The following is a 27,447-nucleotide window of genomic DNA, read 5'->3' on the forward strand; positions in this document are numbered from 1 at the left end:
TCATAGCTAAAACATAAAAAAAACATTTTGATTTTTGTCAACTTGTCATTATATTACATAATAATAATGAAACATTTTAATCCACATAAACAATTTCAAATAATAATCATTATACCTTTGTTATATATTCTAAATTAAAACCTGATTGCTTAACCAATGTGAAATAACTATAAAATATCGTTACTACTTGTTTAGATTATTCAGTAAAAGAGGTTGCATCTTTTTAAGAAAACAAGATAACTAAAAAAATGTTACATAATTTTGAAGTATAATAAAAATAATATACCCAACAAATAAAAACAAGCAATGTAAAACCAAGTAGTAAATAATGAAAATTTGACAAAATGAAAGTAAGCGTTAAAATATGGAGTGTTTTATACAGTCAATGCATTAGAAGACAGACACAAGAAACCAAGTGGGATGAAAAAAAGGAAAGAATCGAGCGACAAGAACATAAGTTGGGTGAATTAATGTTAAATAATATCTGACACACCCTTAAATCTTAAATCTTAATTGCAAATCATCATCATTAGTTTACGTTACCTTTTACTTTTCCACATAACATTTAACATTTGTTTTATAACCAATCTCTCTTTGTTCCTTGCGTGGCGTGGGTGTGGGCCTGTGCATATTTCATCAGCATCAAGGAAAAAAAATAAAAACTTGCTTCACTTCCCGCCCTTCCCGCTTCTTCTTGAATCTCATTCTCATCTACTATCTTCTAGTCTTCTACTGTTACCACAAAAACAAAAAAGAATACAATAAAAAACAACACCACTACTCTGCACTCTGCAGTCACTCCAAGACTCACGAGGCTGGAGCCGACGACACTGGATTCAGGTTGAAGAAGAAGATGGGTGATGAGAAAGATCAAGACAAAGAAAGTGCTGTTGTTGTAATGGATACTCCGGAAAGAACCCAGATCGCTACTCCACTTTCTAAATTCGAGGTGAATTGGGTTTTCGTGTGCGCGATTTGGTTCTTCGCTTCTGTTACTGGGAAAGTTTTGTGTTTATGGTTTGTTTTAGTGAACCGATGCGGCGATTTCGCTATCTTAGTAGGGTTTGGCTTTGGATGTTCATGGGTTTCTCCGATTTCTTCAATTTTGCGTCTTTTTCATAGCATTGATCTTAGATCAAGTTTGATTATTGATTTCTTGTTGTTCGGCGGCATTTCGCCCTTTTTTGGTGAAGTCAATTCGATGAATTTGGTATTTATTTTTTGTTTAATGTATGTTCTTTTATGGGGTAACCAATTACCCTTTCGATTTGATATACTCGTGGGTTTAATTTCTGCCTCCCTTGCCCTAATTAATTCCGTAGGGTTTTATGGCAGATTGACCAACCCTTCTACGGATCTTTTTCTTCTTCTTCTTCTTGAGAATTAGGGTTTGTTTGTAAATTTCAATCCGAATTTAAAGTAAGATATGATTTTGGTCTCAATTATTCTTTATGATGTATTTGGAAATTTTCCTCTCTAGATCTATAGAGATATATGCAGTTTTCTACCAATTCTTTGCTCAATTTGTTATTTTTATTTTCTCTAGGTTTAAAAATCCCAGAATTGGTCGGTTCGGGTTTTACTAGGAGATGTTTGGAACTGATAGATGTTAAATTACTTAGTTATCCTTCATGTTACGCACCTGATTTTATCAATTACATCAATGATCTTTGATTTGTTGTTCTTTTGGATGTCTAATTGAAGGGTTTTCTTGTCTTTTTGCAGGATTCCCCAGTCTTCAATTATATCAATAGTCTTTCACCTATCAAGCCCGTTAAATCTGTGCATTTCACACAGACATTTAGCGCTTTAAGTTTTGCATCCCTTCCATCTGTTTTCACTTCGCCTCATGTCAGTTCCCTCAAAGATTCTCGATTCCTAAGAAGGTAATGGGATTGAAGAATGTGGATATAAAGTAAATGCTAATTCCATTTGGTAGGGTATGGCATGATGGAATTGGAAAAGGAATGGAATGGCTAATTCCATTGTAATGAATAAAAAGCTGTTTGTTTTGTCAGATAAATTGGAATGAACCATTCCTTCATCATTCCATTCCATCCAACTAAACAAAACCCCACTAGACTTTTTTTTTTGTCACTTACAATCTTGACTTTTCAGGCACCAGTTTTCCGATCCATCAAAACCGGAACTTACATCCGAAGATGCAAAGAAATCCGATACCAACGAAGGGAATCCAAACGTGACTCAGAACTCACTAAATCCACAAACGGAATTCAATTCCGATTCCGTTTCTGAAACTTCTGTTGTGCCATCAAACAGGCCCTCAAATCTTGAATCAAGAAAATTAAGCTATGAAGCAGTTAGCCCCGACACAATAAACACATCAAAAATGGATAATCCATCATCATCATCAATTGTCCCATTTGTCAATAATCACTCTGCAAATGATCCAATAAGAATAGAATCAGATATTGAAGGGATTGACTCACTCCATAATAAAGTATCCGCATGTGATTGGGACAGTTTGATATCCGATGCTTCAGAGTTGCTTAATTTTGATTCACCTAGTGATACTATCCCCTATAAGGGCCCCACTCAAACCACTTTAGACCAAAAACCCGAAGCTAAGAATGATAATCCTTCAGAAAAGCATGAAGGTGCTAGTACATCTTTAAACAATTTTGAGGTCGGTGAGCTGGCAGATGATATGGAGGATAACGAGGTGAGAATTTAAAGAAGAGTAATAAAAGTTTGATTTAACTTTGAAAATGCATTTTTAATGTCTCTAATTGTCTATATAAATCAATAGGTTGGATCAAATTTATATCGTGGCATGAGAAGGCGTTGTCTAGTTTTTGAGATGATGGGGTCTCGAAGAAAGCACTTAGAAGACATCTCAAATGTAACTGATTCCAATGAAACCGGTCTTCCAAATGACAACTCTTTAATTCCAATGAGGACCGGAAACGGAAACGGAAATGGGAATGGAAATGAATCATCTAGATGTATTCTGCCTGGAATTGGATTGCATCTAAATGCTCTTGCTTCAACTTTAGTGGATCAAAAAGTTGTTAAGCATGAAAGCTCGGGATCCGGTGGACAACTTATAATTGCACCACCTTCTGCCGCCTACAATTCCACTCCTTCCGGTCAAGAATTGATAACATCAATGGGTGATGCATCTGGTTTGGAGAATGATCAGAGTGGAGTTCCGGTTACAGAAGATGTTTCTAAAGCACTTGGATTTGTAGTTAATGAAGAGTTAAGTCAGAGTAGTCCAAGAAAGAAGAGGCAAGTTATCACTTTCATTTCTTTATTTATTGATTGCCACATTGCATCTTTGTTTGACATTTTTTGTTAAATTTACAGGCGTAGAATGGAACATGCAGGAGAAACAGAGGCTTGCAAGCGTTGTAACTGTAAGAAATCAAAGTGCTTGAAGCTGTAAGTTCTTTAAATCCCTTTATTATTGATTGGTTTAAAAGTTACAGATTAATAGTTAGGTTGCTAATCGATAAAATTTATTTTCAGTTACTGTGAATGCTTTGCTGCTGGGGTTTACTGTGTGGAGCCATGTTCATGTCAAGAATGTTTCAACAAACCGATACATGAAGATACAGTTCTTCAAACTCGCAAGCAGATTGAATCCCGCAACCCTCTTGCATTTGCTCCCAAAGTTATTAAAACCTCTGATTCCATGCAAGAGGTTCGTTGGAATTGGATTCACACATTTTCTTTTTTTATATATATTACAAGTATCTATCAATATGAATGATGGGTTGTTTTTCTTTTTGCAGGATGAATCTAGCAACACTCCAGCTTCAGCTCGACATAAACGAGGATGCAATTGCAAAAAATCAGGTTGCTTGAAGAAATACTGTGAATGCTTTCAGGTTCTTCTTCCTCTTGCCCTACTTCGCTTGCTTGTGTTTGTTTGTTACATGGACATTTTGTCTATTGACATTAGTCAAAGTCAAAGGCAATATTCTAATTTAGGGTATATGTGGTTCTTTTGTGAAGGGTGGTGTTGGATGCTCCATCAACTGCAGATGTGAAGGCTGTAAGAATACATTTGGTCGGAAGGATGGTAAGTATTTGTATTTGTATTTCTTTCTTTCTCTATCAAGCTGTTTTTTTTTTTCTGCATCAAGTCAAAAAAGAAACAACTGTTATTAAGTCCATTAATTGAGATGTTTTGGTTTATAGGTTCGGAAATGGATCCAGAAATGAATGTTGTTGATGAGTGTGAAGGGAATGGAACCGATGGAAGGTTTCAGAAGATGGCAATACACCATGAAGTCGAGCCAATTTCTGCTACTCCACCAACACCTTCACGTTTTGGCAGGTAATAATAACTAATTCCATTCCTTCATCATTCATTCCATTCCACTTCCACCCGAAAGATGTCTAATTACATATATGATATATAAAAGCAGGCAATCTATTTCTATGATAAGCTCTTCAAAGGGCAAACCACCCCGATCTTTTCTGGCCATTGGATCATCAGCATCATCTAGCCAAAGATTTGGAAAGCTGAATCCATTCAAAGTTGGAATGAAGACAGCAGCAGATAATAAGCAATTGCAGACAGTTGGAGAAGATAAGATACCTGAAATACTTGAAGAAAATGGTTCCCCAATCAGTGGTGTCAAATCTTGCTCACCAAACAGCAAAAGGGTGTCCCCACCACACTCAGGACTTGGACAAAGAAGCAGCAGGAAATTGATATTGCAATCCATTCCTTCATTTCCATGTCTCACTCCCAACTCTAAGCATTGATTGATGATATGCTGCAAATCAATCAACCACTTTCGATGCCTTTAGTTGTTACTGTGTAGTTTTTCTTTTCTTTTTTCTTTTTATATTTTTTTAATTTTTAATTTTGATGTCGTCGTTGTAAGGTTGCTTATTATTAAGATTAAGGTTACTACAACTCTGCTTGTAAAATAATAATATGATGATGTTCTTAGCTCGTGTTTGCTTATCATAAAAACATAAATTATGGTCAATGATTTGATTGATTATCATGATAACAACTGAACATGTCATATATCATCAGATACAATGAAACATTAGTTGACATGTACACAACTAACTAACAAACATAGTTAGTTCTAACTTCTAATGAAGAATGATACGAGTTAAGAACACAAACATACTTGAATTCTGTCATGTGGGAGCTAAATGATTGCCACCAGAAAACATACACAACTGCTTCATGCATCGAGATACTCTCATCATCATGAGTTTGAAGAACTCCATTGTTGATAGAAAAGGTCTTGTGTTCTCAAAGATAAAGCTTTGTGTATACTCAAGGATCCATGTGTTTTGATCTAAACGCCATAATGATGCACTCCATTTTCCTTGTTCCCATGAAGTATTTGCTTTTCGAATCGAATGACTCGACTCCCCATTTGACCACTACATATATTCATAGGATTAGATGGAAGAAATAGCAACATATTTTATTCATTTGTTTATGAGAGCATTGTACTTTCATTTTTTTTACCTCATACATTTTACTTTGAAAAATCTTCCTAATTATGGCAATGTCATTTTCACTCTTTTAATAAGAAAAAATGGAAGTATATTGCCATAAACGAGTAGATTTTTCAACACAAACTTTGAAAACTCTACATAATTATAACAATGTCATCCAAATACAAAACGCAAAACAGTTTTCACTCTTATAATTGGACAGAATTTTAAAAAATATTACCTTCTAATAGAAAAAAATTGGAAGTACAATGCTATAAATGGGTAGATTTTTCAAATCATAAGTGTTTTAAAGAAAAAAATCTAAAAGTACAATGATATAAGGGGAAAAAAATGAAAGTGTGATCCTACAATATACAAAATCACAAATAAATGAAAAAGATGATGCTGTAAATCAAAACTAGCTTACCTCTGTAACTGTTCCTGATAAGATAGTGAATGATCTTGAAGCAAATTCAGTTGTAAGCAATCCAGAAGTTTGCAAAGGCCATCCCCATATGCTCACTTCTTCCATCCAGGATTTGTGGAGTTGACAACGAGATCTCAAGATCAAACCATCCTAAACACATAAACAAAGTTCATTAATCACAAATGTTCTACTTTCACGCACAAACATAAAGAACATTGCATACATATGATATAATAGAGCACCTGAACTATTTCCCAATTGGGATATGTAGAGCTAGCTTCTGAGACACCATCTCCCATAAAGCTTTGTAGTTCATTATTCAAAAACACTAAACGTTCTTTCACATCTTGAATTCCGGATGATTTCTCACTCAGTTTTCTGACTATTTCTGGGGAAAATTTGGTTTTCATGACTCTAGAAGTTAAAAAAGAAAACCCCAGTTTCCCTATTACAATCAAGCAAAGAATCAGAACCCATTTCATCATCTTTAAGACATATCCAAGTTTTGTCTTTTTACTGTTCATTTTCTGCCGGAAACTTTTCCTGATAGCTGGACTGAGGGGTGTAGATACCATGGGACGAGAAGTCTCGGATATAGGAGTGGAGAGGGTTGAAGGATTGCTGAAAAGTGGGGTTTGAGGAGGAGATGGTTTTGAAGAGGAGAGCTTAGTGAGCGTGCTTCTATGGGCGCTCATCAAATCAAGGGTCGCATTGATGCTGGCGACACAGGTTTTGCACTTGCAGTTGGCATCTCTCCGGCAACGGGTTAAGTAGAAGCTGTCGTCTTCCATGGGGGAAGACGATTTCACGGAGGAATTGGGTGTTTGCACAGTAGTTCCCATTAGCATTTGATAAACATTAGTTTCTGAGATCTGGTTTAAAACTTGGATCAGAATGGAGAGAGACAAAGAAAATGGTTTGAATTTTGAATTTCAACGGCCATATATAAAATATGAGTTAATACTTAACAAAATACCCATGTGGTTTCCTGTCTGATTTCATAAAACCTTGTCCTCAATAACTTCGAAGGTTTATCATTCTTAACTATATTAGTATTTCTTTTTTGTTATTTTTATTATTGTTCAAGGTAACAAATTTTGTTTAGGCTAACGAGTAATTAAACATTTTCAAAATTAAATAGAAAAAAATTGTATGACTTTATCTACACAAAAGTAACAAAACGCTTTATAATCTTGAGTAATATGTCACGTGCATCACATCACATGTATAAAATCGTGACATGACAATTCATAACTAACCAAACTATAAATTAGCTTTAAACAAATTTTTATCTCTTAAGTGTTTTTTAACCGACTTAAATGTAGTTAATAATAATTGTAATTCCAATTTCAAGATAAAATAACCAGTCTAGCTACTATAACTAATGGTTTGCTATAAAATAGCATAAAGTTTTCATTATCACTCAAAATAGTCACACATTTCCGGATAGGGCCACTACAAAATCTCGTATCTTAATAAATAAGTATCTTCATTGTCATGCATGTTTTTTTTTTTTAAATGGAAATTCATTAAACCTTATTCAATTACGTATAAATCAATATAAATCCACATTTACTATCAATAATTATCTATTCCAACTGATGACCACTACCTTATTTAACGTAATATATCTAAAGTTTAAAATCCATAATATATTGCAATCAGGTTAACATCTTTTAACCGTTCCTTATTTTTCTGTAATCCTAGTTTATCAAACAGAAAAAGACCCTTTTACCCATGTCCATTTTAAAACTTCTAGTTTTTAAGATATGAACTATAATATCTAAATTGCAGGCTCACTTAGGTTACACATGACTGTTCTGTAGGAAATAATAATGTAATTACATGCTTTTAATTTATTTTTCTCATTCATGCATTACTTTATGATTTTTACTATCTATGTGATTTAATTTAATCATTGTCCATTTATGTAAGATGATATATTGGACATCAAAATGAAAGTAGATTGTCATTTCATGCTTTTAACCCGTGATTGTTCTTATACAACTTCTAATTTTTCAGATATAAACTATAATATCTAAATTATAGTTGCATTACTTTATGATATCCAATCAGGTTACACATGACTTTTTAGTAGGAAATAGTAATGTACTTACATACTTTTATTTTATTTTCTCATTTATGCATTACTTTATGATATTTACCATCTGTGTGATTTTATTTAATCATGGACCATTTATGTCAAAATCCTATACTGGACATCAAAATGAAAGTAGATTGCCATTTCGTGCTTTTAGCCCATGATTTTTCTGATACATCCAGGAATTGGTCGTTTACTTCCATTTTTCCATTTATTGTATTTATGCCCAATTTAGCATATTATTTTCATTTTTTTTTTGTACAAATGACAGACAAACAAAAAGTAATGAAAGTACAATGCTATTACTTGCATTCTTAGCATATTTTTTTTCTTATTTATAATATATTTTTAAATGCATGTCCATTTATACAAATTTATTATAAATCACTTATCTATCATTACACTTTATTAGGGTCTATTTATTAAAATTACATTTAACAAGGACTATTTAAAAAATATTAGTAATGTAATAGCAATGTACAACATTTTACTTAACTTTCACTCTCCATTCAATTGTGTAACACCCCGATTTTCAGGTAGTTTCAAATTCATCCATTGGTTTTAATTTATGACATTTTGGTATAAGAAACCCTAGTGGCAAGATTGTAATATTGAGGCAGGAGGAGTATGCTAAGCATACTAGGGCGCGCCCTAATACGCTGGGCGTACACATATGTACGTTAGGTGTACTCATGTCCGAAAGAGACCCTAAGTTTTAGGGTTTGAGGGGTATTTAAACATCCTTATGGCTCATTTATCCCCACCTTTTCAGCCTCCAAATCTTTAGAGTCGTCCCTTGCAAAACCCTAGTCCCTCAAGTGTTATTTGAGCTAAAAAGTGTGTTTCAATGTGCTTAAGGAAGAAGGTGTTGCATCAAGGAGGATAGAAGTGGAAGCAAGCTTGTGGATCTTGGATCATTACCTTCTTGAGAAGCTCTGGAAGGTAAAAAGTCTTCACCTCTCATCGTGGACTTTGTGGACCCTTTAGGCTGCACATAGTTGTCTTGGTACCCCTTTAGCAAATCCAAGTTGGACTTGGCAAACACCGCGTCTCGAACTCGGGAGGTCATTACTGATGAGAGAGAAAGATTAAATTTTTCATAATTTAAAAATATGCCTATTTTTTTAATCAAAAAGTTATTGTTTTTTTTTTAATTCAAAATCTTAATCTTTTTACAACCTTTATAAATACCAACAACTATCTTATTTTATAATACACAACAACCCTCAACTTTTCACACAGTCTATATTTTATGAAAAAAATTACTTCTCCATCCAACTCACAAACTTCAAGAACAAGCAAGAAAAATACCCAATTCAAAACTCACCGTCATCACCTACCTTCTTCCAAATTTTAAGTGATCGACCTATTTATTCATCTTCTAATTATTATTATCCTGGTGCATACTAAACTACATATTCTATTCATAACCAACCACAATTACAATCTCAATCTCAATCCCAACCCCAATTTATATTCCGATCTCAAGTACAATTCTAACTGGAAAATGACTTTAACCCATTTGACAATCTTCTCGACTTGCAATTCCAATTTCAATACCAAGCCCAATTCGAAAATCACTCTCAACCCGAAGTCGTACCCGAAACGGATTCCGAGCTAGAAGAGAGTCTACGTTAACTGGGACCCAAAAAAAAAGGAAAGACACCTTCCAAGAATTGGACACCGGAGGAAGAAGTGTTGTTGCCTCATGCGTGAGTAGATGTTTCGGAAGACCCAAAGGTCGACAACAACCAAGACGCGTCAACTTTTTACCGGAAAGTTACTTGGCGTTTTCTCTCGGAAATGAAGTTTGGAGACTACATAAAAGAAAATCAAATTTACTCGATAAGGGGGCACTTTACCAGAATGATAAGGGGGGCACCTTTCAAATTTCTTCATTTTTGGATTATTATGAAGACGTCAAAAAATTGGCAAGATATCCAAACTTCAGAATCATTCACGAGAGGTTCTTCTAAAAGAACCAAAACATCCAAAATCACTTATAACCAATCGTCGGATACGCATATCAGAATTGACCTCAATAAAGATGATCATATTGAGGTTCCAATAGCTAGTCATCCCATGCAGGAGCGGAGCTTCAACATTTTATTTGGGGGCCAGAAATATAATATGTATAAAAATCGATAAACAAGGGGTCACAGCCAAAATTTTATATTTTTTTGGCCTAATATGTATAGAATTAAAGTATAGGGACTAATTGTGATAAAAAAAATCACCGCGGGGGGGGGGGGGGGGGGGGGGGGGGGGGGACAACCCCCTAGCCCTAATAAAGATCCGCCCTTGCTCCCATGGGAAGAGACCAAGCTAAACGAAAGGATAAAGGGTTGCAAGTAGTTCGAGTGACTCGAGCAAATGACAAACAAAATAGACAACTTTAAAGACTACTTTCGAGCAATATTTGAGTGTCGCAAAAAAGAAGAAAAATCTCATGACATGACAAACTTACTGAAAAAAATACTAGTAACCTTACCGGACGCGTAAGAGAACTAACGTTAAAGGTCAAAGACGAGATTGCAAAAAATATAATATGTGGGTTTATGTATGTTTCATATTTTTAATACCGATTTTCTTTCTTTTTTTAATTGTCTTGGAATTCTTCTTTCAAGTTAATGAAACTTTAGTTTTTATAAAGATTAATTTGTTTAAATTGATTATTTTTTATATAAATTAGTTTTAATTAAAAAAATGTGACAAAAGTGGTGGCAAACCGCGCATCTAATGGCAAAGTTTTAAAAAAGCTTGACAAATCCTAAATGACGTTTAGGTGACAGCAAAAGGGATGTATTAAAAGTGACACCACTTCTTCTAATATATTTTACTTTGCCAAATTGTCTTGTTGGAATTTGGTTTGTTAAGAATGCAAATTACCATATGCCATGCAAACTTGGCAAAAAAAACCATAAAAAGACTTTGTAAATGTATTCTTCACAACTATAATCTTCAACTAAAATTTTCTTATCCAAAATAAGTTCTTACGACTTATTCATAGTTCTTTGTGGTGGAGTGTCGTGGCAACAATCAATGGATTTACAAAATTATCAATATGTAAGTTAGTTCTTTGTCTAAACATATAATGTAATGCAAATATACATTATTGCTTAAATGCATAAAACGTTTTCAAGAGCAAAATAACAAAACCTGTTAAATCGGTGATAAAGTTTTTTATGTGAGAAAATACCGTAAATAGTCAAAAAATGGGGAGTGTTTTCAAAAAATAGACATAAATGGATGACTATATCAAAAAATAGACATAAATGGATGACTATATCAAAAAATGGAGCTACCTCCGCGGAATGCATGACTATATCCGGAAAAGTCAATTTTTATGTCTATTTTTTGAAAACACCCCCATTTTTTTTTGACTATTTACGGTATTTTCCCTTTTTATGTCGTTACCAAAAGAAGAAAACGTTGTATTCTTTAAAACAGCCTAAAATGGATAAATATATTTCTTTAGCAACATGATGCACTAAAATGTTCCTAACACCTTTTTATCTTTGTAAAAAATTTACCAAGTTTCTTTTGATTCAAAATTACATTTATCCTTTACTAAATTATTATAAGATAATGATATACATAGAAAAAATTACAAGACTATGTTTGACAGACCGACTAGAAATAACATTATGTTATAACCAACCGATAAACTACATGTAAAACGTAAAATTAAAAAAAAATAATTAATACACGGTGGAGGAAGAATTTTTATAGTTACAATTAAATGCGAAAATTATAGTTATTATTAAGGTTATTTTTATGATTTTTGGCTATTCAGTTAAAAAAATGTCATTTTCTCTTCTTTAAATAGTATGGCCAAAAGGCCCTCAATTTCTTAGTGTCTCGATTCAACTTTCCCTAAGCATAATATCGGTTACATGAAATAGTCAATCTCATTTAAAAACAACAATTTTTTTTAACTATACATAAATTTCTCAAGACTCCAATATTTCAGAAAAAACCACTGTATCATATATAACAGAAGCAACCAGAGAACTCCATGTGGAAACATCAGGGATCTTTTCTTGGGTAATCATCTCTTCCAGCCATATAATTGCTTCATATGATCTTCCTATCAAGCAAAGACCCTTTATAAGCATACTAAAAGTATCACTATTTGGCCAATAAGACTTCACCAACATTTTCTCCAAAACCTCACTTGCTTCAATATAACTCCCATCATGACATAACCCATCTACCAATATGCAATAAGTCTCCTTATTTGGAACACACCCTAATTGCCTACACATCTTCTTGAAATACCCAAGAGCCTCTACAGATTTTTTTTCATTACAAAGACCTTTAATCAAACTGTTGTATAAATTAACACTTGGAACACACTTTGCAATCACCTTTTCAGCCTCATCAACCTTATTTGCCCTACATAAAGCCATCACTTTAGCTTCATAAACCAATACCCCTGGTGTAAATCCATTGTCCTCCATTTCTTGAACTACTTTTTCTGCAAGATTTAGATCACCCTTTGAATAAAGGTCAACAGTCATTGTGTTATAGCTCTCAGAACTTGGAATCACCCCCTTAATAAGGGCATCACTCATTAGACTCTTTGCTTTTTCTATGTCTCTACCATTCCTACACTGATTGAAATCAAGTGGCATACGTTTCTTTTTAGGGGCTTTAAGACCTTTCCTAAGGACCTTATTTAAAATATCTGCAGCCTCCTCAACATGCCCATATGAACATAAAGTATCTAACAGGATTTTATACACTAAAACATCTTCACCACTACCCTTTTTGGAAATTCTCCAGAACATTGAGTACAACAAGTGGATTGCTTCGTTAATTCTTCCATCTTCACATAATCCTGTCATTAGGATTTGATAGGTGTCCCTGGTTGGATAACAGTACTGATGATTCATTTCTTGGAAGACTTGAAGGGCAAGATCGGAACGTTTGTTTTCACAGAGAACATCAATTAACCATGTTAGTGAACGGGTTCTTGATTTCACTTCCCATTTGCTGAAATTCTCCAAGAAAAGATGATGAGCAGATTCGAATTTGGATTCTTTCACCATTATCTGCAATATGGTGTTGAAAGATTGTGTCCAGTTTACACAGTTGAAGTGATGGAGATTTTTAAAGAGAGAGATGGCTTCATTTATCATTCTGGATTTCGCATAGGCTTTGATTGCATCTGAAAAGACTGAATCTTGACACTCACATGAATCGTGTTTCATTTGGTTAATCACTTGTTTCATATCAAGTATTCGATCTGTGATGATGAGCTTGTTGATCATGGTGGCATATACAGGGCCATTGTGATGATAATTTGGGTATTTGTTTTTTGCTTGGTTAAAGATTTGGAGGGCTTTCAATGGGTTTTTCTGGTTCTGGATGATCTGAGATAGGTATGTTGGTGTAAGTACACGTGGCCATCTGATATTCATATACCCTGGTTTCAAAGACATGTATATTGCAATCACGAATTAGCTACAATTTAGTTTATATTAGATAACATGATTTTGCAAAACATGTTGATTTAGCATATTGAAGCAAAAATGAACAACTCTTTTCTTCAAATGGGAGTAACAAGGTGGTATTTGTGACAATGTGACTCGATTAAGAATATTCAATTTGAAATCATTCTTGTGTTAAATCCAATCGTATGAATCATTTAAAAAATAAACCTTCTATTTTTTCCTATTGTTATGCTCTAAAACCCCAAAACGCTCCTCTGTCTCTTTCCCACTTCTCTAGAACTTACAAAACTAAAATTTGGGATCAAGTTTGTTGAAGTGGGGAACTGAATCTTCTTTCAGCATTTACAGTTTTGGATTTGACACGATAACAACTTAATTTATTATGTATCGGGGATATAATTGTAGTGCTTTAGGTACTTTACGAGTGTAGAAACCTACATAGCTTACCCATTATGGTGAAAAGACTTCATTAGAAGTACACTGTATCAACCATCAAGGCAGGCATTACATCGAACAGTTGGTGTCCACGAAGAGCTACACCCAGAATATCAAATAAGAAAGAATCAAGAAAAAAAGCGTAATTACCTCTGAAGTCGGAGTACTTTAAATAACGGATTTGATTCAGAGAAACGACGAGAATGTTACAAACTCAAGCACAAGAAACAATCTGAAGTGGAGGAGATAGCCGGGAACGAAATTCAATTATTCCACATTCTTAGCACTTAACTTCTACCGATGAAGTTCATGGCATCAAGAGTAGCTATAGATTTCATCCGCACCTGAGATCTCATCGGCGAAGCCAACACGATTACCGTCTCTTACGATGTCTGATTGAAAGGATGGAACAGGTGCGGTTTTAATGCAAGCATGGGCAACTATCTTTCACAAAAAAATTATAGACAAAACTGCACAAAAAATGGTAGGTATGCATTTTTATTATTATTATTATTATTATTATTATTATTATTATTATTATTATTTTTTAAGGTTTTAGTCCAAATCACGACTTTTTTGTATTGGTGGTTCTTTTGCTCATGTTTGTACGTAGATTTGGTCTCTCGTAAAACTGAAATGACTATAATGCCCTTCTGATATATTTTTTACTTTTTTCTATTTAATTTAAATAAAAAATAAAATAAATAAATAATTTTGGCCTCTCTCTCTCTCTCTCTCTCTCTCTCTCTCTCTCTATATATATATATATATATATATATATATATATATATATATATATATATATATATATATATAAGTGAATATACCCTTAAGGGTATATAAGCTTAGGTACCCGAACACACCATAATACGTCGTTTTGTTTGATATATTCATTATAATGTTCATAAACTTCAATCTTAAGTTGATTTACTTTCAAGATATTCGAAATTTTCGTATAATCTTTCTCTTACATCACATCTTTTTGCCGAACACTTATTAGGCTATATATATTGTAGATGAAAATGAAAATTATGTAAGAGAAAGATAAATGTGTAATTTATAAAAATCTTGGAAGTAAATCAAGTTAGAAGTTAAATTATAAGAACATTAGACAATTAGAATGTATTATATGATACAAAACAACGTATTATATGATACAAAACAACGTATTATGATGAGTTTGGGTACCTAAGCTTATATACCTTTAAGGGTATATTCACTTTTCCCTATATATATATATATATATATATATATATATATATATATATATATATATATATATATATATATATATATATATATATATATATATATATATATATATATATATATATATATATATATATATATATATATATCGTTTTTTCCCCTAAATCCCAATACAGAACATGATACCAACTCAAACTGCTTCACTTCAACACCTTTTTCACCTAATCAGAAACCAAAACAACCTAAAACAAGAACCATCAATTCGGTGTCTAAAATTCATGAGCCAAGGAAGAAATCACAAATATGGCACGAAACATACCAACCTATTTCATCGTCCCCAAGTGATGTACAGGCTACAACAGCTAAAGCAATTGCCATGGACGCATTTGACTTTCCACCAAAAATGTCTGGTTTTCAATTACTAATAGAACCTGACCCCCAAAAGGTTCGCTTTTTATTTTGCTTGTAATCCTTTTTTGCATCTGGGGTTATCTTTGTTTGTAGTCGTTGGTCAGACCATCATCTACATCTTCGTTTTCTCAAAAAGTATGGTTGTATAAGGCATCTGGTGATGTCAAAGAGTTGGTGTAGACAGATGCGTATGTGTGTATTTTCTAGCGATGTCAAAGAGTTGGTGTGAACAATAGTAGTGGTGAGTAGTTCTCTTATTTTTTTCAAAAAATCGATTGTCTCCTTCTTGAGATTAGGAATATTAAGACAAAATTTGAACCTGTAATCGAGATATCAACAAAAGTCATGTGATCCTTAACCTAAAATACCTTTTACCTTGGCCTTAAATCTCTATAGTAATGAAGAGCTGGAGAAGGGGATTTGGGGAAAAAGAAAGAACTGAGAAATAGAGGATTTGATAGGTAGATTTGAAAGAGAAAACTTAAAGATTTCCAGTCACCATCTCTGGTGACCGAAGGTATCGAGCAAACACTCGAGATACAGAGACCAACGTTATGGAGAAGACCAAGAAAGAAGGAGAAGAAATCGAAAGGAAGGAAGTTGACATCGTCATTTTGGGTCGTTGATCAGAGCTCTCATCGGAATCTGTGGTAGAGAGAAAGAGGTAGTGTGACCAGTTGGTGGGTTTTGTCCTTCTGACCACAATTCGAGAGAGAGTGAGAGGTGGGGACAGGGGTGGATAAGTGGGCCCACTTTTATATTTAATAATAATAATAATATTAAAAACTGAAAGAAAAATGGAAAATAAAATCATTAAGGGTATAATAGTCTTTTTAGTTTGGTCACAGACCAAAACTGCAAACAATCTAGCTCAAAAGGACTACCAATAAAAAAAGTCAGAGTTTTGACTAAAACCCCAAAAAATTGCATGCCACAGGGACCATTTTTGCAATTTTGTCTAAAATCATTAAGGGTATAATAGTCTTTTTAGTTTTGTCAGGGACCAAAACTGCAAACAAACTAGCTCAAAAGGACTACCAATCAAAAAAAGTCGGGGTTTGGACTAAAACCCTAAAAAATTGCATACCATAGGGACCATTTTTGCAATTTTGTCAAAATTATACTATAATATTGATTTTAATATTAATATGTCGTCCTTTTTTTAGACAAAATTGCAAGAATGGTCCCTGTGGTATGTCAAAACTAGCAACTTTGGTCCAAAATGGGTTTTGGCTCGCAAGGATGATCCAATAGTTTCGTTTTGTTGCGAGTTCAGTCCAATTTCCTATGAACTTTTTTATAATGACGGATTTGCCCCTTATTATTTTATTTTCTATTTTTCTTTTACTACACTAATTAACAAACAATTAAAAATAAAACAAAAATAAAATACCTCTCTCTCAGTTTTAGGAATTGAAACTATTTTCGTCATTATCAAATCCACACAACCAAGTTCACGATCTTTTACACACACCTCCACCTATAAAGAGATCTGCAAGAAATTGACTTGGTTTTGAAAATGATAGAAAATCGATCCACCACAGAAACCCATAGAGAAAAAATTTGAACCCAGAAAACAAAATATTAAATTGTTCTTAAACTGGGTTTACACACCCTTTTCATCTTCCTTGAATGTGATCCCGAGTTTCTTTCGGAGTAGGGGCAAGATCAGTTTTCGGCTTACCTTCTTCCAATGACTTTTCTCTCAATTAGAAAACATAATGTCCCCTCGCCCTCCAATTAGTTTCCTTTTTATTGGGTTGTGTTCTTGAAGCTCTGGGCATGGAGGATAGCAACTGAAACATAGTCACTTTGTTCATCAATTAATAGTTTGCTAATACATTTCGTGGCTGTAATTTCAATTCATTTGTTAATAAGCTTGTGATAATCGATTTCTTGGATCAAGGGTATGGTTGTGATAATCGATTTCTTAGATTAATGGTCATCCACGTGAACTACAATTACCGGAGATCAGAACATAATGTCGTTTCTCCTCCCTTGCAATTGTTGTTCAACCTGCCATTTATATTCATAAAAATCAAAACCCTAGAACTATGTTAACCACCATCGTTGACAACGATTTCAAAAATGGAAATTGGAATGTGGGTCAACTACTCACGATTCACTTGTGATTTCTAGTCTAAGACACAAACATAAGACAAAATAATAAAAAGCACGCACGCACATATGGGAAAGGGCGGTGATTATCGCGTCCACAAGTCGATGACGACAATAAGCAGCCAACAATGGTCGAGAGATGTAATCCAAATCGATGGCGTTAGGGTTTCTAGGAAGTGGTGTCGTCGTCGGAGTCGATAGGTAGTATGTGATGCAATGATGGTCGACAGTGGCTATGAAGGGGGTTATGAAGGTGGAGGTTGGAATAGGGGAAGGAGACTGGTAGTGTACGGTGGGTATTTTATAAGAGAGGGAGAAGGGGGGGGGGGGGAGGGAGAGGGGGGAGGGGGAGAGGGTATTTTATTTTTGTTTTATTTTTAATTGTTGTAATAAAAGAAAATGGAAAATAAAATAGTAAGGGGCAAATCCGTCATTATAAAAAAGTTAATAGGAAATTGAACCAAACTCGCAACAAAACGAAACTATTGGACCATCCTTGCGAGCCAAACCCATTTTGGACCAAAGTTGCTAGTTTTGACATACCACAGGGACCATTCTTGCAATTTTGTCCTTTTTTTTTATTATTTTATAATTTTTTTATCATTTGATTAATTTGTATTATTAATAGATATCTTGAACATTAATTTTAAACTAGGGTTTGGACCATCCGTGCGTTGCTGCAGAAGCTCCGATATGTTAAAAAATTAGTTTGACACCATATATACAACAAAGACGATTAAATCATATAAAGTGGAGTACAAAAATATCAAAATAAAACATGGATACAAACAATTGACTTGAAAGTGTATCTTTAAGAAATTAATAAAAAAAAAGATTATTAAAAAATTATATAAGGGGCCAAAATGTAACTTTAAAATATAGTAAGCTACCAAATTATAATGTATAAAATACTAATAATTTAACTTTAAAATTATAAGGGTTGAAAACTGTTAAATAAAAATTAATTAAGGAGAAAGAATATAAATATATATAAAATTTTAAAATATAAGGATAAAAGTTGTTACATAAAAATTAGTTTAGGGGCACAAAATATAAAAACAAATAAAAGTAAAGGGAGGAAAATAAAAAAATAATTGAAAGTATGAAATCCTTTTGCTGCTTCCGTGGAATGAATAGTGAATCCCCTCACATACCAATTTTGGTAATATATATATATATATATATATATATATATATATATATATATATATATATATATATATATATATATATATATATATATATATATAATACTCCCTCTGTCCCAAAATTATTGTCCACAGACAAAAAATACACAGATTAAGGAAACATTAATTACCACTAACTTTATACATTAAAATGACAATTTTGTCCTTACTTTGTATTTAATGTTTCATTAAATGCTTAGTTGGTTAAGTAACAATGAGGGACTTTTTGGTAAAAGTGTTATTTATTTTTAGAAGTGCACTATTATTTCGGAACGAAAAAAAAGATGAACTATAATTTTGGAACGGAGGGAGTATGAGATAGTAAGACATAAAACGTGTAGAATGGGTACTAATTTAACAATGAGGCATCTACAAATTTATTTTTTTCTATAAATTAGTTGATAAAAAAAGAGTTGATGATTTTATTAAAACATAGACCAGTTATTTGTTACTAGTTACTACCTTCACTGAGCATCAACTTTATTAAATTTTGTTTTTTGTTCTTAAATATTATTCGTATTATAAATCAATAATGACTTTCTATAAAAATCAACGTAGTTTGAATCCCACAACGCTTTTAAAAACAAATCAAAATCTTTATGGTTATATCAGATTTTTTTTTTTTGAACTACAACGATTTTTATGGAATCAGATACAAAACAAAAACAATAAAAATTGTAAAACAACAATAATAATAATAATATTTTACAAAAAGATACAAGACAATAAAGCCAAAAAAAATAATGTTGATTTGATTGATTTAATAATTTTTTATTCTCTTTTATATATATATATATATATATATATATATATATATATATATATATATATATATATATATATATATATATATATATTAATTTTTTTTAAATATTTACGGTTTTAACTATTTCAATTTTTAGTTCTACAAAAATAACTTATATTTTATATATCTCTATTAATTTGTTGTATTTATTTGAACATTTTTATAAATTGGTTTTTATATATTTATTTTTCTATATAATAATTTATTATTTTCTAGAACTTAAATTTTTTTTTAACTATAGCTGAACGGGTCACCCGTATATTAAACGACTAAATATTTATAATCATTATTATCGTTCTAGTTTTAACAGATAAATATGTATAATAATTATTATTGTTTACAATTTAATTGCAATGTTGATTAATTATTTATAATAATATTTATTAATATATATATATATATATATATATATATATATATATATATATATATGTGTGTGTGTGTGTGTGTGTGTGTGTGTGTGGGTGTGGGTGTGTCAAATGTCAAATAATGGGGGAGGGGGGGATAAACAAAGGATAGGGGGTGACGGATTACCTGTTCCCTTTTGATGAATTTTATGGGATGTATATTAAAAAATTAAGGTGTATGTATATTGAACTTATAAGATTGAAGGGTATGGCGACATCATGACATGGTTCAGCATGCTGAACTCGACACCCCAATTTGATATGTTTCTCTCAAGTCTCTCTTCTTTCTCCCTATTACTTACCGTTTCCCATTTCACTTGCATCAGAAGATCCAAAATCAAGAATTTCTTTGTTTTTAGTCCCTAATAAACTTGAAATGACATTTTACCCTTTTAATTTCCTTTTTTTAATGCTTTGTTAATTTAAAAAATAAATAAATAAATAAGAGAGAGAGAGCACTGGGGTGGGGTGGGTTTTTTTTTCTTTTTCTTTTATTTTTAAATTAACAAAACATTAAAATAAAAACAAAAAAGAAGAAAGAAAATTAAAAGACTAAAAATATCATTTCAAGTTTACCAACAACTAAAAACATGGAAAAACCTTGATTTTAGATAAGTGAAAAAGTTTTTGGATCTCATCTAAAGTTTTTTTTTTTTTTTTTTTTAATATCACGGGGACCAATCTTGTAGTTTTGTGTTCTTTTTATTAATATATAGAAAATATTAAATTTTCCTTTATAATAGCAATGTATTTCGTAATTAGATTTTTTATCCATTACGAATTTTATTTTACCAAGGATAGTAGAGCCACATACTTGCAATTCTTTTTTCATATTAGCAATGTAAATGTGCTTCAACATTTTGTGAAAAAAGTTGTAAAATTGTAAATGGGGAAAAAGATCCAACAAATCAAATCAAGGTCACAAATGGTGAAGAAGCCAACATAGCCAATGAACAGACAAGCATCATTACTATCTCACCCAGCAACTAAGAAAATGAAATGAAGCTACACAGTTTTTAATCAACAAAGAATAATAGAATAAGCAAACACCTCAATCAATAATGGTTTTGGCTAAAACAATTAACTACTCCTATCATATTGATAATATGGCTGTCAAAACTCAAAACTCTGTGTTGGAAATAGAAAATCACAATGTGTATACATTCTTTTATTTATTTATGTGTTGTTTATTTTTCTCTATGCATATATGTACATAAAAGGATGTGTTGTGTTAAACAGACGACTCCACAGCCTCCTTCACATTTAACAGCATATGTTCTTCTGTATTCCCATCCACAGCTCCATAACTAACCTGCATTTCGTTTATTTATTTTTATTTTTAAATTAAACCAATCCAATTGCATTTTCAATAACTCAATAAATCAATAAAAGTATAAAACAAACCTCAACAGGCAGCTCAACCGGGAATAAGTTTATGCTACTGGGATTAAACCTGAAACCACTGCACATGTAACAAACTTGATTTTAAAAAAGTAGAATAAATAAAGTGCAAATTATGTATTTTTATTAATTTAGAAAAGTTTAAAAAAAAAATGGATATTTATAGATATACCTGCGAGAGATTAGCAACTGCCAGACGTATGGAATGAAGAACTCTTCAGGGTGGCTTTCTTGTTCATATGTGAAGCGTAATTGGGTGAACATCTGAATTTACAGCATAACATTGTTAATAATATAAACATTTAAAAAAAAAAAAAAAAAAAGTAGGATTTTTATTATTACCTTCATCCCATCTCCTCGCCAAAATCTGCAGTTTGTGTTGATTACTTGAAGCACCTTCTCAACTGACCATTCACCATCCAACTTTTGTGCATCCATTCGGCTATTGAAGAAGTCCAACACCTACCAACCATCATCAATTCAATGATTTTCTTTCAATATTATATTATTTATTAAGATAAAAGTAACATCTTGAATTGTATTTTTGGTGCATACAGAAAAAATGTTCTCCAGCAACTCATTGAAGCGTGGATGATTCCGGAAAGGTTGAAAAACCTCCTGCCTGTGCATAATTGCATAAATCACCTGCCAAATTTTTACAAAGTCAATCTCAAAGGGCATTTACGTCTTTTTGGGCAATATGCTGTTTGTACCTCTGGGTTCCTTGGAAGTGCGTAAGTCAGGATTGCATTCAGTATCTCCAACACAATCCTCAAGAAGTCCGTATAGATATGCAATTCTGCTGACTGGTGAATAAAGATAAAAAAGCTTAAATGCAACAAATAACAACCTACTTTCAGTTTTTTTTTTTTTTTTTTTTTTTTTTTTTTTTTTTAAATCTATTATAGCTCTAATTACAGAATTGTACTTTGAAAAATCTCACCCATTTATAGCAATGTCATCCACCAAACACATAACACAGCAATTTTCACTGCTATAATTGAGTATCTTTTTCAAAGTACAATGCTTTATAAGAAAAGCTTTTCAAAGGTATAATGCTTTTAATAGAATAAAATAAAAGTAGTATGCTATAATTAACAATTTAACCATGTAGTTCAGATTAAATACCGTATCTTCAGGAAGTTTATCATCATCTTTGAGTTCACCATCATTTATCTGCATTTTATCGTTCTTTAGCTCTGCTAGTTTTGCATATCTGTATATTATTCCCATGAAAAACAGTCAGTGATTACAAAATAAAAATAAATAAAAAATCAAAGTACAACGCTATAATCGGGAAGATGCTGCTTACTTGCGTGACAACATATCAAAAAGGCTAACAAGGCGTTGTGATGCATATGAACTTAATCGATGCACATGAGGAGCCATGTTAGCTAAAGCTGCAAGGCAATTTGTATGTAGATAAACATCCTGTTCCAATTTATAAAAAGTTACTTCAAATATAACTATTATAAAGCATAAACACACACACGTATACATGCAGCTATATCTATATTATATAATACGTATTGCATCTATACAAACATTATGTAACACATAATAATTATTATAAGTGCAATTAGATTCTGTTATATATTGTCTTACCCGCATCTTAGACATGTTATACTTCACTGTCCTAATTAGGATGATGACCATAAGAGAACCAAGAGATGTTTGATGAAGAAGTCGCTCTTGATACCATGGAACAGAAGGCAGAATCTTTAAAAAAAAATGTCCATAAATTAGGATAAGTTCCCCAAATAACAAGATTATGACTAAAGTAAATAAAAGACCATATTATATCTGATAAAAGTAAAACAAATTTACCAGTTTGTGGATGCTAGCATTAAAAGAAGCATCTTGACTAAGTATAAGCAGAATAATCAGCACCATGTAGATTTGATTTGATGTTCTCCTTGAAGCATCATAGAGTGTCTCCAACAAAGGCATTAACTGGCCATTTTAATTGAAAAAGAATAAAACTCAGACAAGATAGACAACAAACAACACTAAATGTATTTTGCTTTTTGAAATAATAGATTCATACCAATGTATCAATATCAGTTCGCACCAACACATATTCCAAAAAGTCTGAATTCCCATGAACCAAAGCATACAGTAGCAAAACAGCAGTTTCATCAGCCAAACACCTGCAAAGATCAATCACTTATGTAAAATACAATAGCTATAATAAAATTTTGAAGTGAAATGAGGTCTTACATGCCAAGTGTATCAAAGAGAGAAGCAAAAGCCAATCTGACAAGTGGACCACTGTGTGCATTTCCCTCAATATCCACCCTATCAACTGCAAGGAGGTGGTGGTGATAAACTATGTCAGTTACTCAGAAATAACAAGGGAACATGGTAGTTTCAATATATATTTCTTACACTCAACATCCTTAACATTTTCCAAGGCTTTGCAATATGGATTTTCAGCAAAATATGTTTCATCTTTCAGAAGAGATTCAGAAGTGACACTGACATTGATGTTCTTGACAGATTCCACAAGAATACATTTACGATAATGAATGAGTATAAGTAGTATATTGATACTGCTGTCTGCTAGTTGACTTCTTGAAGCTTCCACACTTGAATTCACAAAGTAACTAAGTGGTAATAGCACTATATTTGCTGCAAATGAGGTATAAAGAACATTCTTTTAGACATACAAGATATATGCACATTGGGAAGAAAAAAAAAGATTATTAGTTTTTGGAAGATTATATATTATTACCAGCTGCTGAACCAACTCTTTTCAGAACACCAAGCTGATTTTCTTCAGACAATAAGGTATAAGATGAACTACTTTTGGATCGAGGGCGTGTGATGTAATTATGTAGCAGTTTGTGAACAACCAAACCTACTAGAGAACTATCCTGCAAATATGGTGATAAGAGAAAAGAAAGGATTGGCATTCTTATATGGAGGGAATTCAGTTCCATAGGAATCCTTCAAATTCCATGTTTGAAGGATGTCATTATATAGGGTAGGGTGGAAGGATTTCAATTCCGTTCTTTCTTTTTTTATTAATAGACCAGAATACCCTCATTATATATATATATATATATATATATATATATATATATATATATATTGACATTGTTAGTGGTTACCTCACTCATTGCTGCATCAATGAAAGGGTGAACATCATTTGGTCCAGGTGATGGACCAGAAAGAAGCTGTGTAGACATGGCAATGAGCATGAAGTTCAGCAGTTCATGATGTAGGAGATATGTCTTGGGACTTCCAAAAAACAATAGTATTTATACATACACAATTAGAAAAAAGCAATTTATATAATGAACATAATAATAATAAGAATAATCAAAAGTATACCTTATTTCGACTCTGCCGATATAGCTAAGCACAGCATGCATAACCATACTTATAATGCTCTCATCTGCAGTCAACAATGGAATACATAAATGTTGAAAATACAAATTAATTGTTATATTTATGTAAGACACTTCAAATCAGAAAAAATGTATTAACATATTAGATGAATTACCTTTACAGATATTGCTTTGTACTGTTTCACTCTCATCTAGGGACAAATACAAATCTTCAAGGTTCTCACTTGTTGAATTCTCAATTGAATACTTAAGAAATACAGAGGATATGTAAGATGCATTTACAGCCTTCATTGAAGACACAGATAGGCCACCAGGGTTAGAAAGTGACTCTTGCAAACACCAGGTTAAGTGGATTAACATCTTTGCGAGGTGCCTTGTAGAACCATTATTCCGTGCTGTGAAATAGAACAAATCAATAGAACAAATCAATATCCAAAATAAGACCCTAGCAAATGCAATCTATATCTAGTCTACAAAATCAAGTTTAGCTTAGATTTCAGAAAGAAAAAACTAAACTAATCACTTATAATACATCTCAATGGATAAAGTTAAGACTACTAATTAAATAGGAGCTCAGAAATTGAAATGAAAATAGCAGCAAGATAATGCAATTTCTAACACAAAAACATTAGGGTCCAGTCTTGCATACTGTGCCAACAATTTGAATAGGTGGAGGGATAGAATTCCAGCAATGACCTCTTAAAGCTTGCGGAAAACTTATGAGAAGCATATAGGTGTTATCAGCTATCACTCTGGGCAGAAGCACCGAATTACTCAATATGGTATAACAGAAAAATCAGAAGCAAACCAAATAGTAACTACACTTTGTCAAAGGTTTTGTAAGGAAGGTGACTTGACAGATTATCAAGAGAATGAATGTAAAACGAACCAGTTTTATTTTGTAAGGAAGGTGGCTTGACAGATTATCAAGAGAATGAAAGTAAAACGAACCAGTTTTTACGCCTAACTTAAACATGAAATGAAAAAAATCTTAGGAATTCCCCTATTTGAGGTAGCATTTGGAGGGATAGTTCTCCAGATCATACCGGAACCCCTCCGCGCCATCAGCTTAAAAGCTCACAAGTATAGAACAACTATTCATCTAAACCCCTAACAGAGAAGTACATTATATTGATGGAAACAGAACGCTACAACTAACCGAATTCCTGGCAAGCTTGTTCAACACGATTAGCCGGCCAATGGAGATCAAAAGGGAGCTCCAGTAATTTCTGCCAGTAATCAGAAACGAGCGGAAACGTTTTATCACCAACAAATGTTCCGATTAAATACTCCGCCGTGTCCTGCGACAACTCGCTGCCCCACCGCGGTGTTGAAGGCACGGCCCCCATCTAGTTTGAATTTTGGCAACCAAGGGACCTCCAAAATATGGCGTAGATCAGTTTGATGGATCTAAGTTGAATACTGGAGTAGAAAACGTAAATGGCAATAGTCTAACGACCTGCAATTTCGGGAGGCGTAGATCTTGAGACGGTGGTGGTCGTCGGTGGGAGACTCGGCTGAGATATCTTCAAATCTTCAAATAACAATAATAACAATAATAATATAAATAGTAATTGCTAGTAAAGTAGCCAAACGCCAAAAGGGAAAAAATCTGTTGGCGAAATTACAAGCAAACCAAATAAGAATTGCCTAATTAAGATAAACTTGTAATTTTATTACACCAAAACGAATTTTTTTAAACAACTAAGTAGTTGGTTAGAAATTACAACTTATAACACAACAATAGAGTACCTCTCAACCAATCTAATCCATAACATTAATTTTATTTATTTTTTTGCATCTTAAAAGAAACCAAGAAAATGAAACAGTTACGATCAAATCAAAAAATGAATCATTTCTTATCTTTCATGTGGTTGAAAAATAAAATTGTTGCGCCATTTTAATAAAAATAACCAACATTTTTTAAAAAAAAATTACCATATGATCCGAAATACCATATTCTGGAGCACGAAGTTTTGTTCCAGAGTGGGTGCCGGTTGGTGTGGATGAGGTCCGGAATTTGACACTCTCTACCTTCCGAACTGAAAAAGTGTATTCCAGACTGAAGTCCGGAATGGTTGTACATTTCGGAGTGGTGTTTCGGAGAGCTAGAATTAGGGTTTATGTATGTTTTTCTTCTAAATATGCAATACATTTGTGTGTTTAGTATGTTTATGTGTTCGATACTTTCCATAAACGTTCCGAAATGAGTATGTATACGAGTTTTTTCGAGTTCCAGTTTCTAATGGAGGGCAATGGCAGCGTATCGACGGATATATGCAATATCTTGCTTCGGATTACACATGCTTTGGTGTAGATATAAGCAATGATATCAACTTCGTTGGGTTAGTTACATTGGTTGCTTCCAAGTCCATGTTACACACTAATCAAATTCATCTATCTTTTTTCAATGTCCTGGATAAAATATATTTATCCAAATTCTTGATGATAGAGATGTTAGATATTTTCTTAGTTTTGTTACTACTATGCCTTCCAACACAATACAATTGTTTGTTGCTAATAATGTTACAGAAAGTGGTACTAATCATGTAACGTCCCAAAAATCACGACTGAAAAGTTTTCTTTAAATCATTACTAAAACCATATTTATAAAAACATATCATAAAACATACCATAATTCAGAGTATTAATTCCAAAACATAATTTCATTATCAGAGTAAAACATCCCATGCTG

The 27,447-nt window shown here is 32.7% G+C and overlaps 4 protein-coding genes across 14 annotated transcripts; 1 reads left to right on the plus strand and 3 right to left on the minus strand.

The window, feature by feature from the left end:
- The first annotated feature begins 629 nt into the window (after positions 1–629).
- LOC111878023 (protein tesmin/TSO1-like CXC 2) lies at positions 630–4,970 on the plus strand. 2 transcript variants are annotated; one of them, XM_052771554.1, is made up of 10 exons: positions 630–949; positions 1,726–1,886; positions 2,119–2,683; positions 2,771–3,252; positions 3,331–3,405; positions 3,493–3,667; positions 3,759–3,854; positions 3,982–4,048; positions 4,168–4,306; positions 4,395–4,970. In XM_052771554.1, exons 1-10 carry the CDS (start codon positions 854–856, stop codon positions 4,738–4,740), a joined length of 2,202 nt encoding a protein of 733 aa, XP_052627514.1. In that variant the 5' UTR covers positions 630–853; the 3' UTR covers positions 4,741–4,970. The 2 variants fall into 2 exon arrangements, with proteins under 2 accessions (XP_052627514.1, XP_023730306.1); XM_023874538.3 differs by having other exon boundaries at positions 634–949; positions 4,398–4,930.
- Positions 4,571–6,795, minus strand: LOC111878024 (uncharacterized). The gene is made up of 3 exons (XM_023874539.3): positions 6,109–6,795; positions 5,867–6,016; positions 4,571–5,382 (listed from the first exon to the last, which is right to left on the minus strand). The coding sequence occupies exons 1-3, from the start codon at positions 6,712–6,714 to the stop codon at positions 5,131–5,133; spliced, it is 1,008 nt and encodes a 335-aa protein (XP_023730307.1). The 5' UTR covers positions 6,715–6,795; the 3' UTR covers positions 4,571–5,130.
- Positions 6,796–11,763: 4,968 nt separating this feature from the next.
- On the minus strand, positions 11,764–16,168 carry LOC111878022 (pentatricopeptide repeat-containing protein At1g05600). 10 transcript variants are annotated; one of them, XM_042902798.2, is made up of 3 exons: positions 15,394–16,168; positions 15,257–15,312; positions 11,764–14,253 (listed from the first exon to the last, which is right to left on the minus strand). In XM_042902798.2, exon 3 carries the CDS (start codon positions 13,412–13,414, stop codon positions 11,921–11,923), a length of 1,494 nt encoding a protein of 497 aa, XP_042758732.1. In that variant the 5' UTR covers positions 13,415–14,253; positions 15,257–15,312; positions 15,394–16,168; the 3' UTR covers positions 11,764–11,920. The 10 variants fall into 10 exon arrangements, with proteins under 10 accessions (XP_042758732.1, XP_042758733.1, XP_042758734.1 ...); XM_042902799.2 differs by having other exon boundaries at positions 15,390–16,168; XM_042902800.2 differs by having other exon boundaries at positions 11,764–13,398; positions 13,874–14,331; positions 15,257–16,168.
- A 4,843-nt stretch (positions 16,169–21,011) lies between these two features.
- Positions 21,012–26,300, minus strand: LOC111878021 (uncharacterized). Its single transcript, XM_023874531.3, has 18 exons — positions 25,912–26,300; positions 24,908–25,147; positions 24,736–24,799; positions 24,513–24,642; positions 24,134–24,275; positions 23,788–24,030; positions 23,620–23,704; positions 23,447–23,549; positions 23,227–23,352; positions 23,005–23,118; positions 22,712–22,830; positions 22,528–22,615; positions 22,113–22,205; positions 21,955–22,044; positions 21,742–21,861; positions 21,572–21,663; positions 21,403–21,460; positions 21,012–21,310 (listed from the first exon to the last, which is right to left on the minus strand). The coding sequence occupies exons 1-18, from the start codon at positions 26,099–26,101 to the stop codon at positions 21,230–21,232; spliced, it is 2,178 nt and encodes a 725-aa protein (XP_023730299.1). The 5' UTR covers positions 26,102–26,300; the 3' UTR covers positions 21,012–21,229.
- Between the last annotated feature and the right edge of the window lie 1,147 nt (positions 26,301–27,447).

This window comes from Lactuca sativa, chromosome 5 (assembly GCF_002870075.4).
Source record: "Lactuca sativa cultivar Salinas chromosome 5, Lsat_Salinas_v11, whole genome shotgun sequence".
Classification (NCBI taxonomy): domain Eukaryota; kingdom Viridiplantae; phylum Streptophyta; class Magnoliopsida; order Asterales; family Asteraceae; genus Lactuca; species Lactuca sativa.

Bases quoted from the DNA above. Each gene is read 5' to 3' on its own strand.
- LOC111878021 (XM_023874531.3), bottom strand. From the start codon at position 26,101: ATGGGGGCCGTGCCTTCAACACCGCGGTGGGGCAGCGAGTTGTCGCAG. The intron at 22,206-22,527 runs GTATTTAATCTG...TTTATTCACCAG, and splicing joins ATAAACTTCCTGAAGATACG to TCAGCAGAATTGCATATCTA. The intron at 21,664-21,741 runs GTAATAATAAAA...CTGTAAATTCAG, and splicing joins GGCGAGGAGATGGGATGAAG to ATGTTCACCCAATTACGCTT.
- LOC111878023 (XM_052771554.1), top strand. From the start codon at position 854: ATGGGTGATGAGAAAGATCAAGACAAAGAAAGTGCTGTTGTTGTAATG. The intron at 1,887-2,118 runs GTAATGGGATTG...TTGACTTTTCAG, and splicing joins GATTCTCGATTCCTAAGAAG to GCACCAGTTTTCCGATCCAT. The intron at 3,668-3,758 runs GTTCGTTGGAAT...TTCTTTTTGCAG, and splicing joins CCTCTGATTCCATGCAAGAG to GATGAATCTAGCAACACTCC.
- LOC111878024 (XM_023874539.3), bottom strand. From the start codon at position 6,714: ATGCTAATGGGAACTACTGTGCAAACACCCAATTCCTCCGTGAAATCG. The intron at 6,017-6,108 runs GTGCTCTATTAT...TTATGTGTTTAG, and splicing joins CCAATTGGGAAATAGTTCAG to GATGGTTTGATCTTGAGATC. The intron at 5,383-5,866 runs GTAAGCTAGTTT...GAATATATGTAG, and splicing joins TATCAGGAACAGTTACAGAG to TGGTCAAATGGGGAGTCGAG.
- LOC111878022 (XM_023874532.3), bottom strand. From the start codon at position 15,448: ATGGCAATTGCTTTAGCTGTTGTAGCCTGTACATCACTTGGGGACGAT. The intron at 13,399-15,393 runs GTTGGTATGTTT...CTTTGAAACCAG, and splicing joins ACTTGGGGACGATGAAATAG to GGTATATGAATATCAGATGG.